This window comes from Notamacropus eugenii, chromosome 1 (assembly GCF_028372415.1).
Source record: "Notamacropus eugenii isolate mMacEug1 chromosome 1, mMacEug1.pri_v2, whole genome shotgun sequence".
Classification (NCBI taxonomy): domain Eukaryota; kingdom Metazoa; phylum Chordata; class Mammalia; order Diprotodontia; family Macropodidae; genus Notamacropus; species Notamacropus eugenii.
Genome location: NC_092872.1, coordinates 296,955,587 through 296,973,941, shown reverse-complemented (window position 1 = coordinate 296,973,941; position 18,355 = coordinate 296,955,587). Strand labels below are relative to the sequence as shown.

The window sequence follows — 18,355 nt, the reverse complement described above, 5'->3', positions numbered from 1 at the left end:
GCTCTGGAAGCCTATCTATCAACCAAACCGTAGAGAGGCTGCAATCTGCATCTGTGGAGAGAATACTTCCTGCCAGAATCACATACATATTACTAAAGTCCTTGTTTCTAGCCAATACTGCTTCAAGCTCTACAGATTTATTATCCTTTACCTTCTATGATTTAATAAAAAAAAAGAGAAAGTTTCCTTAGGATGACTCACTACCAAATCCCAAGTAGTGATTGAGAGACCAACTCTTTTCTTTGTAGGAAGGCTATATGTCCTCAAAGTGATGGTCAATGAGGGCTTGCAAACCACCATTTGTGACCTCTTCCCAGGCTGAAACTGCCCAGAGGCTGGCTAGTCAGTACGTGTAATTCTTTGTTCACTGTAAGGTGTTTTTTTGTTTGTTTGTTTGTTTATTTTTGGTGTAGTAACCATTGACTTTTCATTTTAAGAATGATAAGATTATAGATTTGGCTTTAGGTAAACAGAATACGTAGTGAGTGTTCAGGAAATGGACAGCTAAGAGCCATATAATGACTTAGCACATCTTAGTTCAGCAGAACAGTTGAACCACATCAGCCATTAAACTTATCCATATTTTTAAAAAAATGGACAGAGAAACAGAATAGAAAGGACACTTGTACATAATGGGGGAACAAAATTACATCAGAATTTGGGGGTACACATTTCAATAAGCAGAATGATAGAGCTCTTAAATTGTCCTTGAAAGCCATTACCCCAATCCCTCAATAAATGGAGAGGACATGATTCCACCCTACCAAACTAACAATGTAATCCATCTCTATAGGAGAGTCCTGGATGTCTTGAGGACAGTTCACAATTCAATAAATATTTGTGAAACATCTACTATGTACAAGGGATTATGCTAGGCAGTAGAGGTACAGGGGTCTTCCTACCTCTTTTCCCATGCCTGTATCTCCACCCCTACCCCAAAGCAGTTTTTGCCTGAAAGGAATTTATAATTTTTAAAGACAAATTAATTGATCCCAAAACACATCTGGTGTATAAACCCTTGATCTTCCACTCCTACCCTACCTTCTTTTCCAAGAAAGAGATTTCAGATAAAGCTTTAACCAAATATGCTCTATTTTAGTTATCTATATGAAACTGAGGAGCTATTGTAGTTTCTCTGGGCTCAAGGATCTGGCTATTTCTTATAGATCCCTTTGAGATTTATAGAAACTGTAAGTGGTTCCTTTTGAGGTTTAGATTTAGGAGAGTCCTCAGCCTATCTTCACAGGCCACTTGAAATTGTACGGTGGTTGAGTTAACTTTGATCTTCTGGTCTCATTCAGTTTTTTTCCCTTTCTTTCTTCCTTTTTTTTTTTAAAAAAAAAAAAAAATTCTTGCCCTCTCCTTCCCTGGTTAGCCTGCCCCACTTCTGCCTGCTTATGATACTTTTTTTCCATTCACAGCAAAACAATTCACATCAAGGTAATTGATGATGAGGAGTATGAGAAAAACAAGAATTACTTCATTGAACTGATGGGGCCCCGCATGGTGGATATGAGTTTACAGAAAGGTGTAGTACCCTGTCCTCCACACTAACATTAACACTCTTTCTTCTTCTTTCTCCTCTTTTTTTCCTCCTCTTATCTTCTCACTCTTGCTATCCACTGTCCCTGTTCCTCTTTTAGTCTCCCTTCCTGTTCTCTCTCTCTCTGTTTCTCTGCTCAGTCCTTAACACTGCCACACACATGTCAACCTGTCACATGGTACCCATAAGGGATCTCTTCAGTGGCATTTGCTTTATTTGTGGAATCAGGGTGGGACCAAAGGAATGGGTATAGAGAGAAAGAAAAGGAGAGAGACAGAGAAAACAGAGAGGAAAGTAGTAAGAAAAGATTCTGATCAGTATTACATTGGAGGCTTTCTCCTACTCTGCCCCCAGATAGCTGGTAACCAGGAAAGAAACATTTCATGGAGGGCACAAAATAACTTGACTCCAGAGAAAATTGTATGTATGGTGTCTGCTCTCAAAGAGTTTATAACCTAAAAACAATGGTTCTTAACCATTGTTTTTTGTTTGTTTGTTTGTTTGTTTTGTGGTATTGATCCATTTGGCAATTTGATGATACCTCCTCTCATTTTCTCATTCCTCAGCCTCTTTTCAAACAAATTCCTTGATGATTGGGAAAAAGAAGGAAAAGAAAGGGACGCTATACAGATCTATCCTCCCTTTTTCCCCACTGTCTCACTCACTAGCTTGGATTAAATAAATGTTACTAAGGAGTTCTTTGGAAATAGGTAAAATCTCTGGAATAATGTTTTTAAATGAAGAAAATAGAGTGGAAATAGAAACATTAAATTAATAAATAATCCTGAAATATAGTTATCCATATTTTAAAAAAATAAACAAGTTCATGGTCACTTGGTTAAGAACCCTTGATCTAAAGGGAAAATACCTAGAAATACATGCAACATAAACCCATAAACAAACAAGCATCCCAGGTAGCTGAGCACAGGTTTGCAGGAAACCATCAGAACCATAGATGCCTAGATTGCTGGCACTGGTGTAGAACAAGTGATCCTTACAACAAAAAAGCAAACCTACAAAATTTCGCTGAAATGAGGTAGGAAACCAATTCATCAGACACTATCTAAAGATTCAGGCTTAGGAAATGTTCAAGTCCTCTCAGCCCTCAGGGCCATTTCAGCCTCAGTCCAATTCCAGCAGCTAAAAATAACTATGAGGATGTGGCTGCTTCTGTATGTTGTGTGTATGTGTGTGTGTATGTATGTATGTATGTGTGTGTTTTAAAGGAACAGTAGTACAATGGAGGCTGCCTAGTTGTGTGCCAGTAGGTTTATAGTAGTTATAGTCACAGAAAATTCCTACCTCTGGCTTTTCCTTTCCTTTTCTTTTTTTAAAGAAACTGTATTTTGTTGAGCTACTCAGAGACAGAAAACTATCATCCTCCTGTGTCTGTATCAAGATAAGCCAAGTCAACAAGCAATTACTAGACATTTGCTACGTGCTAGATGTTGTGTTAGGCACTGGAGGTATTTTTTTCTCATGGTGATTAATTGTGACATGTAGTGAAGCCAACTTTGGGACACAGCACCACTTATATTAATATAATTATATAGTACATATTATACATAATTATATAAACTAAAGGGCATTTAGGATTCAATTTACATAATTTTGTTTTAGAGGAAACTTTTAAATGATGTGCCTGCTGCAATTGTGGAAGGGCACCTTTGACATGTCTTTTCTCCCAACAAAGCTCTGAAAGAGGAAAAAAAGGCATAGTCTATAATCAGCCATGTTCGAGCCAGAGACAGTATAGGAAGGGTTGCTTTTCTCTCCCTCTCTCTTTCTCTAGCTCTCTATTTCCCTTATATTTAGAGCTTTCCTGAAAGATGGGTATTAGGCTCATGGGAGGTAAATTATCACCTTGGCTATATTAGCCAATGTTGGCAGACAGTCAGCTGACAGAGTGCCATCAATACCATGTGATACCAGATGGAGTGTGTGTGGCAGAAAGATACCTCCCACTAACCATCAGCAGGGACTAAATCTTCTCCCTGTCTTCTCCTACCCTTTTCCTCCCTCTCCCCTCCTCCCTGTCATTCTAGCCTCCTCCAACTCCCTTCCCCACTCACCTGTAAGCATTACAACTGAGATGCTAAGAAAAACAGAGGGCAATGAATATGATTACTTTTAGAATGACAACCAAAAACCCCCAAATCTACAAAAAACCAGAACCACCACCACCACCAAAAACCACCATAATCCTGCCAATGGCCGTGGCGGGATGGGGTTGCATGTGATGAGAGCAACGGGTACTATATTGCAGAATGCACTCCAGGAGACCAGCCAACCAACCCACTATACACACTCTCTCTCTTGTTGTCCCTACAGGAAAACCGTAAGGGTTAAAATAGTAGATGAGGAGGAATACGAAAGGCAAGAGAATTTCTTCATTGCCCTTGGTGAACCGAAATGGATGGAACGTGGAATATCAGGTGTGAGATTCTTTAAAGAGAAAGAAAGAAATTTTTAAAAATGAAAAATTAAAAAAAAAAAACAAGCGAATGAAATAGCTCTATTTTTTCTCCCCTTTTTCCTCCCTTCTCCTCCTTCCTCTTTTAGACCAATGGACTTTTTTTTATTCTTTACTTGTCCTGTATTCTCGCTCTCACCCTGTTTCGGTATCATCTCTGCCTTTGTAGCCTTAGCTGATTTCCAGTCCTCCTTTCCACCTTCTGTGCAGCTGCAGCAGCCCCAATTTAGGATTAATCCCCCTCCCCCTTTAGTTTTCTTTCCTTTGTGTTTCTGATGATGCATTCCTCCCTCCCTTCCCCCACTCCTCAATCTCTTCTCATGCAAACTTCTTGGTGGGTGGGAAAGAGAAGAAAAAGAAAGGGATGTTATGCATGTCTGTCCTCCCTCTCTCCCCACCCCCTCACCCACTAGCCTGGATTGAATGCTGCTCATGAGTTCTTTGGAACTAGGTCTGGGCTGGGCTGGGCTGGGGGTGGGGGTGGGAGAAGAAAGGAATAACCCAGCTCTCTCTGGGTTTGCTATGAGGATGCTTTGATGGGCTTTTTTATTTTTTTTGCTACATTCCACCCCCTCAATTGAGTGCTCAGCAGGCTGACCACATGTTCCCTCTTCCTTGGATTGAGGTAAGTTTGCCTGCTTGCCTCTGTTTCATAGATGATGAAACAAGGCAAAGAATAAAGATGCTACCTGCTGGACACCATGAAAAGAAGGTAGCTAGGAATCCAGAATCCCCAGCTGCCTGTGCCCAGCTATTTTTCCAACTACCAGATGGTATCTCAATACTTACTGTTTATTTTGGGGATAAAGCAGTGTCCCCTTGGTGATAAAGCTATGTCCCCCTGATTCACTACCTTCCCAACATAATACAAGATCCAGATATGACAAAAGCATGGAAATTTCATATATGTTGGATCTCTTAGCAAGGTCTAATGGAAATTGGAGATGGCTTAATCTTTCTTAACCCAAAGGAGGTGCTTTCTAGATGGGGAGGAAGATATGGGCATTATAACTTTTAATTCTGCCTTTGCCTGTAGAGCAGGCAAATGGAGACTGCTGAAAGGTATTTCCAGTTTCCATACTCCTCCCTCTACCACTCCTGCTGAGGAAAATAGGATTTTTGCTAATGAGCTGGTGAGCCAGTCAAGTACTACTGCTGCCCCACCGACACCAAGAAGATGAGACTATGTATCAGATGTGAGGAGTCCTGGCTTTTGTGACAGGCAGGGGGGACTATTAGAGATCACTGTTTTGGAAATCTGGGGAGAGATTAAAATGATAAGGGAATGGCAGAACGCACAAACTCCAGGACACTGGGTATAGTTTCATTTTGGAAATAGTCCAGGTAGGTGCAGGCACCTGCTTATGTTCTTCTTTATGAATGATAAGGTTTGGTGAGCCTCACTGGACAATGAAACAACAGGAAATATGTTCCTAGTCAAGGAAGGGTCGATCATTATGGAAGGATTCTATTGTCCTAAAACAAAAGAGTGTTATTGATATTGAATGGTATCTTCCTCCTTCCAAGAAGATCAAGGAACCTTAACAGCACTTTGTATCTTTAGATTTTATACACAGTTGGTGATCCAAAGCCTGTATTCCCTAGCCAGCTTCCACGTTCAATTCTACCCTTCCTCATCCCTGTCCCTTGAGCTGTTGTTCTTAACTTGACCTAACAATCCCATCAAAAAGAAGAAAAACCAGAGTGTGGAGAAATCCTCCTTTCTATTGCTTCCCATCCAAGACTGTACAGGATCCTTCCTTTCTTCCAAAAAAAAGTTTCTCAGTGGTGAGGATACTGCCCTAGCTGACTGTTCCCTTGGGCACTTTACCCCAGGATTGTCATGGAAACACCATGGTTACCAGAAGGACTGCCACTCCCCTCCCCCAACCTCCAGAATGGAAGTTTATCTTAAGATATGGTACATCTTCAGCCCTAAGGCCCTTGGAAGCTGCTTCCCTCTGCTTTCACAGTCAAAACTGCATAGGTAAAAATGAAAATGTCTCAACAATTCTTGTCAGACGGTTGGCAAGAAGATGGTGATGGGGTTTGGCAACAGCTTAGAGTGGAAAGAAGCAAGGATGTGTTTTACTGTTCTTTCCCTTCATCAGATCAACCAATCCTTTTTTCTGTTCCTTCTTTCCTCTCCACCTCAATAACAGGAAGGGGGTCAGTATTCTGAGTCAAACTTACCATAAGACCCATCCCATAAGAAAATAAACAGTGATGCTGTTGAAAGCATCACTGATCTCTTGTTAGCATCTTTCCTCTTGGTTTAAAGAACTTTAATTCCAGAAGGCAAATTTCTCAGAGTGGCTAATTTGGTTAGAGGAGTTGGGAACAGAAAAGTGTCTAGAATTCTGATGCAAGGATAAACATGAACCTTGCTGTGCTACAGTGGCCAGGATACCAGAAAGACAAAGGAATTCAGAAAACCCATCTACCTCACAACGAAGGTTCAAGGCAATTTCTTTACTTTCTATTCTGTTGTCTGAGGGCCTGGTTTCTTGTTTCTTAGGTTTCATCTAGTACTTGTATTTAAAAGAAGTAAAAAAGGGACAAGCCTCCTTTTTGAGTCTCAGTGGCAAACTAACCAGCAAACCCTAAATTCCAGAGTTCTCTGCTATTCTAAAATTTTGAGGCGAAAATACAAGAGATGTTTTTCATTATCACAGTAGTTTAGGTGTGTGTGTTTGAAGTGAAGGTCATAAAGTATTCAAAATGGCGCAATTGGATGAACTTTAAATGTCCCCCTCCCCCTCCCCATCCATGTAGCCAAAATTACAATTTCAGTTATGGGAAGAAACTAGATTAGAAACAGAAGACCCTAGGCTGGGAGAACAGAGCAGATTTTAAAAGCAGGATTAAAAGCTCTGGATGAGCTGCTAAGTTGGGGGAGGAACAAGGCACAAGAAGCACAGCTGGCCTGGAAGAGGAGAGGATTGTCAGGAGAAATATCAGCTACCTAAGAGGCCAGGATTGGAATTCTGCAAGGCATGCCCAATATTCCCCATTTAAATTGTTGTAAGAATATACCTGCCCTGTGGGGGCGGGTGTAGAGAGAGAGGAGCTGGTGTAACACAGTAGAAAGAGCATTGGATTTGGACTTATAGGACCTGAGTTAAAAATCTCATTTTTGCTACTCATTAGTGTATGACCTTGGGTCAGTCACTGAACATCTCCAGCTATCATTTGTGAAATGAAAGGAACAGACCAGATCATCTTTAAAGGTCCCTTCCCAGTTAGAATCCTATGAGAGATGAGAGCTGGTAGAATGAGCCTTACTTAGTCCTTTGCTGAATTTTATTTGTCTCTATATGATGCCACCAGTATCTATTTTTGTATATACTCAAAGAACTGTTGTGGTGAAAGTCTAGTATTTGGGGGAGGGGCACTTATTGTTTATCCTTTGGGTATTCCATGAAGTAGAGACCACTGATCTCTAATGTCATCTCTGTAGTTCATTACAGTCATTTGTGGGGATTTAGAGATTTCCATAGGGAGAAGCAGATTGGCCAATGCTGTTAAAAATACTAAGCCCTTATTTGACTTTTAACTCACACACAAGTGGAATAATGGATAGTTTTGGACTCAGAGTCAGGAAGACCTGATTCTTTCCTCAGATACTAACTAGCTTATGTGACTCTGAACGAGATACTTCATGCTCAGCCTTCAATTCCTCATCTGTAAAATGGTGATATTAATAACACCACCTACCTCACAGCGTTTTTGTGAAGATCAGGTAAGATAATATATGTAAAGCATTTTGCAAACTTTACAAGGGCTATGTGAAGGATAGCTATTGTTAATATTATCACTTGGGGGCATAAGCAAGAGAATATGAGGCACAGTTATCACAGAGATGAGAAGGTAACAAGCTCTGCAGAGGAGTAGGACATGTCTGTGGTTCAGCCTTCAAAGAAGGGGCATCTGAGTCTCAGTTCAGGGAGGAAGAACATCAATGATTCAGTAGGAAACTGCCTTCCTGGCCTGGTCCTCGGGTTACGTTAGGCTCTTAGAACACCTATTTTTATATGGCAATATGGGAATACCTGTAATGTCCCATCTAATAATAAGATACAGATGAGGGTTTGGGGATTTTATAGGGAAGGGAGGCCTCTGACTCAGGCTCCTCTGCTTTTCCATTTCTGATATCACAGGTAAGAAGGTGCCAACGACTCCAAATATGAGGATTCCAGAGAGAGACAGGCCAATGGTACCAGGCAATAGAAGGGTCAACTTCCATCACCCACCTTTGAGAGTTGAAACATGTCACAAAAAAGGCAAGGCTAAGAAACTCAGAGGTTATATTTTTGGACATATGAGCTTCTGGTATCCTTTTCCGCTCTTTCAGATTGCTGTCTATCCCATCATATTCCTGGGGAGTAGAGGTTCAGATGCCTTAGCGGAACTTTCAAACATGGAGAAGGAAGGAAAGAGACATACTGGCAGAAATACTGTGGGTTCATGGGGAGCATTACATGAACACTTTCTATGAAAAATAGCTCATAGAAAAGCTCATTGGCTTCCCCCCTCCTCCTGTGTTTACCCTCATCTCCAGCTCCCCACTGTAGAAGGATAGCCCCAGAGAAAGAGGAAGCTGAAGAGACGCTCAGGATGATCCAAAACAGGAAACTGCAGGATGACTGACACTTTTAGGATAACAGAAGATTCTGACCCTGCCTAGGTCCTTTGGGGTAACAGAAACAGTGCTTCCTTTTTTGGCATGGCCCACCACATGAAACTGGGAGCTGAGTAGAGGTCATCAAATAAGCCTTCCAGAATCTTCCTCTGAGCTGTGTCTGACTCAGTGCTGTTAGTGTCCATTTTCAGGTCTAGTCAACAAATACTGATTGAGTACCTATTCTATTCCAGCCTTAAATTTGTGATCCTTTGATCTTACTTGTAAATGTAATGGAAACATAAAAACAAAAGTGAGACAGTCCAGGCCTCAAAGGGCTTCCATTATATCAGAGGGGGACACAAGATGGACAAAGATAAGTGTTATGTAGGGTAGGGAGTGGCAAAGGTTAAGAAGAGATCTGACAAAAAGTTCTGGGGACACCTAAGAAGACAGAGAGTGAATAACTTTAGGAGATGTACAGATCAGAAAAAACTTTAATGAAAAGGTGACCCTTGAAATGAACCTTGAAGGAACACAAGGATTATTAAAAAAAAAGGGGGGGGGATGTTTTATGCAAATGCAGGAAGATGGAAGATGATGTGTTTGTACAGATGGAAATGGTCCAGTTTGACTGGAACAATAGACTGCATGAGAAGGAAGTAGTGTAAAATAAGCCTTGAGAGAGTTGGCAACAGGTTGTGGAAAGTCTCAAATGCCAAGAGGGACCAAGGAGCTGTTGAGAGTTCTTGAGTAGGGAAGCAACATGATCAGACCTATGACTTGGGGATATTAATGTGACAATTATGTAAAGGTTTATGGGTTCTCCTCAGAGAGGCAAGTAAATGAATGGGTTTTAGTGCATCACAAAGACAAAAGAAACATCATTAGTTGGGAAATCTTGTCATTTTGTAGTACTTACTTATAATGAACATAATAAGATTATCATTAAGATAATTTCAGCTTTATTTATCAGAAACTATTTGTTATAGAGGATGAAGGGATAAAGAAAATACAAGGAAGTAAGGGAAGTTTAGATAGGTCTTACTTTTACCTTCTTGGGTCTTCTTATGGCATCTCAGGATGCCATGAAAACATGGACATCCTGTACTTGAGACCTTGACTTGTGGTACAGTCTCACTGGGAATTCCCTCTAGAGTTTTCCTTGAGTGTTGAGGTAGGGTCAAGTTCTTATGGCCAGATTCTCATTTCAATTAACACATTTTTTTTTTTGAAAGAATGGGTCTCCCTACCTCTCCTGATATGGAAGTATAGTGGCCATTAAGTGGGTCCACACTCAATAATGGTCAGCACAGAAACTTTAATTTCCTTTATTTTTCTGACATGGGCTGGTTTGCCCTTCCTCAAGCAGCCTGGTAGCCCTACACTAATAGGGGTTCACCATGTTGGTGCCAGACTTAGTGCAGGCACCAGATCAACTTTAGCCCTACCGGGGATCAGTACTCCCAAACTCAAGTGATCTACCAGCCTCATCCTCCACAGCAGCAGGGACCACAGGTATGTGCCATCATACCTAATCATGTGCCCAAGTCAGCAGAAAATCTAAGCATCCCCCATTTGTCTATCTGGTATTTCCTATCAATCTAGGTCTATGCTATTTCAATGCTCAAATGGAGCTGTGATCGCATAAAAGGAAATGATTTCTCTAGCAATGAAAATCCTGACCTATCTATGCCCGCTCATCCTGTGTGACTCTTATTCATGTACTCTCATAAGCTGCTTCCTGGAGACCTGTCTAGCATGCTGGAGATGGGATTCCTTACTTGATGCTACAAGTATACCCCTACAACATTAGGATTGTTTAACTTTTATCCTCCATCATTATCCATGAAGGCAACACATATTCCTATCATGTTTCCCTGCTAATAATCTTTTTTTTAAACTTCTTTGTTAAATATGGCAGTCTGCTCGCATCTAGCATCAACCTATACATTGCCTTCTAGGTGACATTCATTTCAAGTCTTTGAAGACTTGTGTTCTATGTCTTGCTTCTATATAATAACACCAGTAGAATCTTTGTATTAAAAAAAAATGGACCTTAATTTCTGGGAGAAGTTTAGAGGTCATAGGATCACAGATCTCAAGGCTAGAAGACATCTTAGAAGATACATACATATATGTATGTATGTATATGTATTTTCTATGCCTTTGGTTCTTCTTTGCTTTCAAGTAACCTTGTGAGGTGATTGCTCAGTACCCTCCCAACTGATGCAGCAAGCCTTCCTTTATATATACTTTGTCTAATCCAGCTGATTTTCCTGTCTTTTTCAACCCCTTCAATTTGCAGATGAGGAAACTGAGGTATACAGAGGTTAAGTGACATGTCCAGGGTCACACAAGTGGCAAGAAAGAAAGAGAGAGAGGGGATATGTACTTTTGAAAAATTATGTGATGGCAAATATATTGTCTACAATGGGATTTCACTTGCAAAAAAATGACTGTTCCCTGCCAATACCCTCATTGACTTAATTCCCTGAAGCATATGTAAATGATCTCATAAACTTATATAGATGGGAAAGTTGACATATAAGTCAATAAATATTGATAGTGTCTGTTACTTTAAAATTTTTTGGCATTAATAACATCTAAGATATTTTCTATGCCTTTGGTATCTTCTTTGCCTTCAAGTAACCTTGTGAATTGATTACTTAATACCCTCCCAGCTGATCCAGCACTGGCTTTCTTTATATATACTTTGTCTAATCCAGATGATTTTCCTGTCTTCTCTTTAATGCTATTTCTACTTCTTCTCTAAGTACATCTGAAGCTGTGATGTTAATGTTCAGATGTGGTGGCTCTACTGTCCTCAAAACTGAAAAGAATTTGTTAAAAAAAAAATCTTTACCAGTTTTTCCCATTTTTTTCTTGTTTATTGCCCTCCTTCCATGGAATTTGCACCTTTAAATGCCTTCAGAATGACCAAACTTTCTTTTAACTGGATTTAGCTTCTAATATTTTCCTCCATTTTATGAAGTAGCACTGCTTATAATCTTTCATTATCCTTTTCTGTAAAACTTTACTAATGAGTTTATATTCTAAACCAGTATTGTCTTTGGTTTATATGTCTCTTTGCTTAGAAATGAGTGTTTTCTGAATAAGGTACTAAAAGATTCTTTTGATCTCCCTGTTTTCCCAGTTGATCTACATTGGTTAAACTTACATATGAAATTTCTATAGACTTTATCTATACCCTTTCTTCCATCCATAATCCATTTTACAATATTAATGACTTTGTTTGAATAAGTTATTATTACATTTGTTTGAAAGTTAGTATTAAGTTGGTTTAATTGCCATATATTTTTCTAATTTTTACTCTTTTTTGTGGTTTTGTATCCATTTCTATCTTTGTCTTTATAAGTTGGTGGTCTGGCTATACTCAAATAGCTGAATCAAGGATAATTCCCACATCAGTAATGGGTCATTTTCTGTGTATTAAAACATAACCATTTTTTTGTGGGTTATGTTACTTACTGTTCATTATATCTAGCACCTACCTGGTATTTTCCCAAAGTGTTAATGATGTAGAAAAATAAGGTTTCTGTATCATCTAAAAGTCTTTTCCCCCTCTCATCACCTTCACCTATTCTTACTTGCACATTGAAATCACAAAGTTTCAGTGTGTATTTTGATTTAACTTGTCAGGTCTGATCAAGTTGTCCCTAGGATTTCCCACCTTCATAATTTTGCTCAACAAACATTGGTGCTTATACAGTTATTTCATGTTGTTTTGCAAATAATTACCAGGAGCCCTGGGGGCCATCTCCAGTCTTCCTGATCTATATCTTGCCACTAGACCCAGATAGCTCCAGAGGAGAAAGTGAGGTTGGTGACTTTGCACAGCTCTGCCTCCCTTAAATCCAATTCACTTGCAAGCTATGGTATCATCTTCCTAATGTCATGGTCCTCTTCAAGAGCAAAGGACAAATAACGACCATGAGCACTGCCATATGAACTATCCTATGGATTTTATTTCTTATTGTATTGGGACACACGATATAATCATCTCTCCCAATGCTTTTATTTGTTTCTCCAAGAAGAACCTAGGAGCCATCCTTGCTTTTTAGCTACAACTATCCTCTTCTGTCTTATTTCATTTAATAGCAAGCATGGCAAGATGGCTAAGATTCCATTTCTTGGCTAGTATGTTACTTGTCAATTGTTGGATCTAACATTTAGTTCACCAATAGCCAAGGTAAAATGTATAGACAGCCTAAAACTTGCATAATTCTTAGCACCCTCTTGTTCCTTTTCCCAGTGCCCTACCACTATTACTTCAGAAGCAAGCAGAGGGCTGCCCAGTACTATGAACCATGTTTCATGGATTTTGCGTGACCAATTGATGATTAGTTTCTGGTCCTCAGAAAGCAGATTCATTCTGTTGCCAAATTCATACACAAAGCCTTTGTAGTAGGGTAGAATCTGCCAGAACTTAATTTGCTTGTATAGTCTTTGACAGAGCAGTACCTCTGTACCATGATGAGGCATCAAACTTGGAATCTGTGAGGTTACTACAATGCTTGTTCTTTATTGTTTACAGAAGAAATCAGTTATTCCTCTTTTTTCCTGGAGCACTCTGGGAACAGGCAAAGGATTCCTCCCTGAACATAACAGGATCATATATATGCATATACATATATACACATACATATATATGCATATACATACATACATATATGCACATTTGTGTTTATGGGTGTGTGTTGGGTGATGCTGCTTTGGTGTTCCTCACAGATGTCCCAGTATTCCCTAACATCAGCTTCCAAAAGTGGTAGCCTCCCAGAGTTTAATATCGTTAAGGGTGAGTTCTGTCTGGATGTCTCCAACCTATTTTGCAGCTGCTGAGTAGCATGACTCAGATTTATTGAGACAATTGTCAGAGCTTAGTGAACTTCTAGTCAGCTGTGATATAGGGGTGCTATGATCTTGATTACTGTTCTTAGGGTCTATCTCCTTCTAAGAGGAATGTTACAAATGAACTGTGGGTCTTTGGTGTTTTGTAAAGGGGCCATACCTTTCAAATCTGACTGTGCTTAATGTGTTATGGTTAGTCATTTCCATGGGAGGGTGGCAGATTAGCTGAGAGTTTGGACTCAGTCAGTGAAGAGGCAGTTTCTGTTTTCCTTCCTCACAGGCCTTTTTTTCCCCCCAGAAGCAAAATCACATGTGATTTTGTTGACCAATAAACTTGAATCAGAAGGCCTGAGTTCCATTCCCTGGGACTTTTATTCTAATATAATTCATAATCCCATCTATTTTTCAATAACTCACATTAGCAAAATAGCATAGACTACTTCTGCCCATCCCAGAGGCCCTTTAGAAACAGTACTTTGAATTCCTTAAAGTGAAATGCCATAGAAACAAAATATCAAACTACAATGTCTTCTATGACCAAAAAAATTGCTTGGTTCTGGGTCTTGAAACACAAGGAGGGTTTTGCTCAAAAAAAGCTTACAATCTAGTTGGAGGGACAACTGTTTCAGTTGTCTAATTTTCAGTCCTGTCTGACTCTTCATGAGTGGGGTTTTCTTGTCAAAGATAATAGAGTGGCTCACCATTTCCCTCTCCATCTCATTTTACAGATGAGGAAACTGAGGCAAGCACGCTTAAGTGACTTGCCCACGTCCATACAGCTAGTGTCTGAGGCCAGATTTGAACTCAGGAAGATGAGTCTTCCTGACTCCAGGTCTGGGACTTTATCCACTGTGCTACCTACCTGCCCGAGACTACTGTTACATCTACATAAAAAAAAGAATAAAAGGTAGCATGTACTACATATACAGTGCCTCACACCACCTTTTTCTCCTTTCTGGACAGAAGTCTCTTTGACACAACAGCTAGGAGGCTGGTTGTAACAGTTTAGGTCCAATGGACAACTTGTGAGGCCATCCTGTGAACTGAGCAGGAAGTTTGCCCCATGAGGTGAGGCATAGAGTCATAGTTCCATTTTCCCAAGCTAGAAAGTATAATTACCATTAGGGTTCATGTTTTTGATCATACCAACCACTGATGGTAAGTCCAGCACAGCTGCCTTTGGATTTTGATGGTGACTTTGTCCTTATTTCCTCTTGTCAGTTCTGTTGAACTCAGGCCCTTATGTCTCACATGACCAACCCTTTCTCTTCCCCTAACCTAAGCCTAGCTCTAGTTCTGACTCATTCCTGGCCTCCATTCCATTCCCAAATGTACTGGGAATGGAAAAAAAGACAGAATTTGGAATTCCTGAGCCCCCAATGGACATCCCCTCTTATCAGCTTCAATTGCATCCAGCTGCTTCTGCACAGGCTCACTTGTGGCTGCAGACTTCTTACCCACTAACAGCACTGCTCTCCTTATTCTGGCACCTTTAAAAAAAAACCCTAGAAAATGTTTCCATATGGGACATTAACTCTCTTCCATTTTCTCTCTTTTTCTTGTATGGTTTCCATTTTCAAACAGCACTCCTGTTGTCTCCAGGTAAGAGGTTTGTTTTTCCTCTTCTTTCTGTCAGTAGTCAGGATGACTTCTGCTCTTTGCCCCCTTTTAAGGGATGCTTGTGTCATAGTGGGGACTAAGATTTGGCAGTCAGCTTGGGGATGTCAAGGATATTTAGCCCTGGCAAGTTCTTCAAAGGCTTAGGGTCTCATTTCACTAATTTTACACAGTCTTGAATCAGAGGTGATATTCTTAGCATCATTTTTTATATGGACATATAAGAGAAAGGGGCAGGAACATTGCCACTGTTTCCAAATATCTGAAGGACTTTTCATGTGAAAGATGAATTAGGTGTATTCTGTATGTATACAGATGGGAAAAGTGGAACCAGGGGTTGGAGATTAGAGCAAGGTAGATTTAGCTCAGGATAAGAATTTACTGATAGAGCTATCCCAAAATGAAATGGCCTGCCTTATGAGGGAAGAAGTTTCTCTTCACTGAAAGTGTTTAAGCAGAGTTTGTATAATCCCAGGAACACTGCAGAAAGGATTCATGAATGAAGAAGGGGTTGGATTTGATGACTTCTAAGATGCCTTCCATATGTAAAATTCTTTGGGCCTATTGTTTAGATGGTCTCTTCTGATTCTTGGATGGGAAATGAAAAATATGAACAGGACTCCTCCCTCATCCTGATTCACCCAATATCTCATTTAGGTAACGGAAAAATGAGAGATTGAGCTATATAGCCCCTGAAAACAGGCTTTTGAAGATGAATTTTGAGAATATCTTTTTGTTTCGAAAGCTGTCGGGACCTTGGTGAGGGGGAACCCTCAAATTGTCATCCAGAATTAGAAAAGTCAGTTATGCAAAAATTTGGGAACTTTATTGATGTTAGAACTTTTCTATCTCATTAATTCTATTCAATTCAACAAACATTTATTAAGCACCTACTATGTACAAGACTCTTTGCTTGGTGCTGAGACCCAAGCTGCTAGAATGTTTGGAAATGTCACCATTGACCTTCATACTTAGCTGTAACAAGAAATGTGTAAGTAAACTCAAAGAAATATTTGAAGCTTTTCTCCTGGCTGAAATAGAAATCTTGGAATGCCCTAATGAAAGGAGTCAAGTTACTTTAAAAGAGATTCTGAAATACATTTTAGGCTTTGAATGTGATTTGTTCCTGAGTCTGGGGTATGCTTCCATGAGTGGGATCCAACTGTGAAGTATTAGTAGACTTAAGGCAAAAAGTTAGCATTGCCTTTCCCCTGGGTGTTAGAGAGGAACTGCTGCTAATAGCTTAGTGCAGAAGGGTCAAGGCAAAAGGAAATGTGGTTTTATAGGAAGATGTTTTATTACTTCTTAAGAAAATATCATATATATCCCTAGACCTTTTGGTGAAGAACCATCTGATGTCATATGAGTTACAAAGGTCTTCTTCCTTACCACGTGCTACATCATTTTTCAGTAGCTGAAGTCACCCTTCAAACTTAATTCTGGATTGTCAATGTAGATCACACATTTATTTTAGTGTGTTCCTTTTTTAATGGTATGGGCAAATCCATCTGTATTTCTTTGAAATAAAAGGAGGAAAAGAGGTGGAAAAGGAAAAGAGAAAAAAAGGCAAGATGACAAGAATAGGGAAGAAATAAATTTGGTTCCAGAAGCTTCATGTTCACTTGTCCCACTTTTTCCATCTCTCTGATAATTTTCATGGTTTAATTCTGTCACATAGAGTTCTACCAAAATCTTCAACCATTTTCACTAATTAAAATTGGTTTCTTCCCCCAAGGTTTCAGGTTAGAGGAAAAGGCTTTTTCTCCAAAACTTATTAACTTTCTACTCTCACCCCACCCTCCAGGGATGTCAACTTTGATCTGCCTATAAGCTCAAATTAGATGCAAGAATGCATTTTCATGGGCTTTTGAATTTGGGAATCTGTCATTTGGGCACATGACTTAAGTTCATTGGGTAGCCTCAAGCTTTTTTTTTAAAACTCTTTTTATAGAGTAGGCAACCTTTACCAGTGGGGTAATATTAAACCTTTCTATGCCTCTACTATCTGATCAAGCCCAGGGATGCATTCTGAGATCCAGGGATTCCCTGTGCCTACTTTTCCCATGTGAAGGGGTTTTTTGAATCATCACTTGTAACCTCGTCGGTTTTAAGCTTGACAAACAACTCTCTCTCTTCATATACTTTTCAACCCTCCATTTCATCTTCTGAAACTTTCCTTCCTGGTCTTCAGAATTTGATAAATTTTGCTTATACATCAAGCAGACTGTCCAGGTCATCAATAATACCTACTTTCCCTTGAATCTAGGGGATTCTAGTCACATCACAGTGCATAATAGTGACTAGAATAATTGTTTCCTGGCTCAGCCTTCTCTGAAGAAATCCTAGTTGAGGTCTGAATTAAATGGAAGGAACAGAAATCTACAGTATCCATACTGTAGATGAAACTGAGCCTCAGCATCTGTAGTGCTTTGGAGACATGTAGATTAGCAAATATTTATGGAGGATTTAATATTATAAAGCTCTTTTCTAGGTGCTATGGTATGCACAAGGTATAAGACTGTAGACAGAGATTCAGAAACAGACAAATTTATATAGAAAGCTGGATAGCAAACCTGATTGCCATCACAGAGAAGAGGATAGGTCAATAGGTAAATCAATATTCTGCCTAATAGACACAGTATTAGATTGGCAGATAGACTAAGACTTACATAGGTACAATGACATGTCACTAGGGAACTCATTATGTTGGCACAAGGAGCTGTGTGGCCCATGTACAGATATGACCTAGGGGAAAATAGCACATCTCTGCCAGACAGAGTATAACCCTTCTTTTGTGAGACAGTGACATACACACACACACACACACACACACACACACACACACACACACACAGAATTTGTGCTGATTTCTGAGGAATCTGATGGAGTGTCTCTAAGAACCTAAGGGAACTCTTCAATCACTCCCTAAAGGGGATGCAGGTCACTATTGTGTGTCCAGAGAACTATCTTCTAGGTTTACTTACGCTCTAGCCATAGCCAATTATTGTCTAAAGGGATTAGCTATTAAGATGCTCAGATGATGATAAAAGCATTTAGATATTGTCAACTCACCTGGAAATTCAAGGGACAATTTCCCACAAGAGAATCCAAATCCTTTTTGGGAATAATCGAAGTCTGGCTGCATTTTAAACCTAGTAGGGAAAGATAGCACCATGGACAGTTCTGAGGCTGCTCTTAGTGCTCCAGCCTCTCTATTAAATTTTTTTTT

General features: G+C 39.7%; 1 protein-coding gene across 8 annotated transcripts in view; it reads left to right on the top strand.

Moving 5' to 3' along the window:
- The window catches only part of SLC8A3 (solute carrier family 8 member A3), a 221,091-nt gene that overhangs the window by 194,131 nt on the left and 8,605 nt on the right, over window positions 1–18,355 (top strand). For 3 of the 8 annotated variants that reach the window (XM_072629254.1, XM_072629256.1, XM_072629253.1), the window contains exons 3-4: window positions 1,422–1,528; window positions 15,094–15,111. In XM_072629254.1, coding sequence (XP_072485355.1) covers window positions 1,422–1,528; window positions 15,094–15,111 — 125 coding nt within the window. Of the gene's footprint in view, window positions 1–1,421; window positions 1,529–3,874; window positions 3,979–4,672; window positions 4,790–8,176; window positions 8,300–15,093; window positions 15,112–18,355 lie in introns of all 8 variants that reach the window. The other 5 variants (XM_072629257.1, XM_072629255.1, XM_072629259.1 and 2 more) reach the window with 3 other exon arrangements.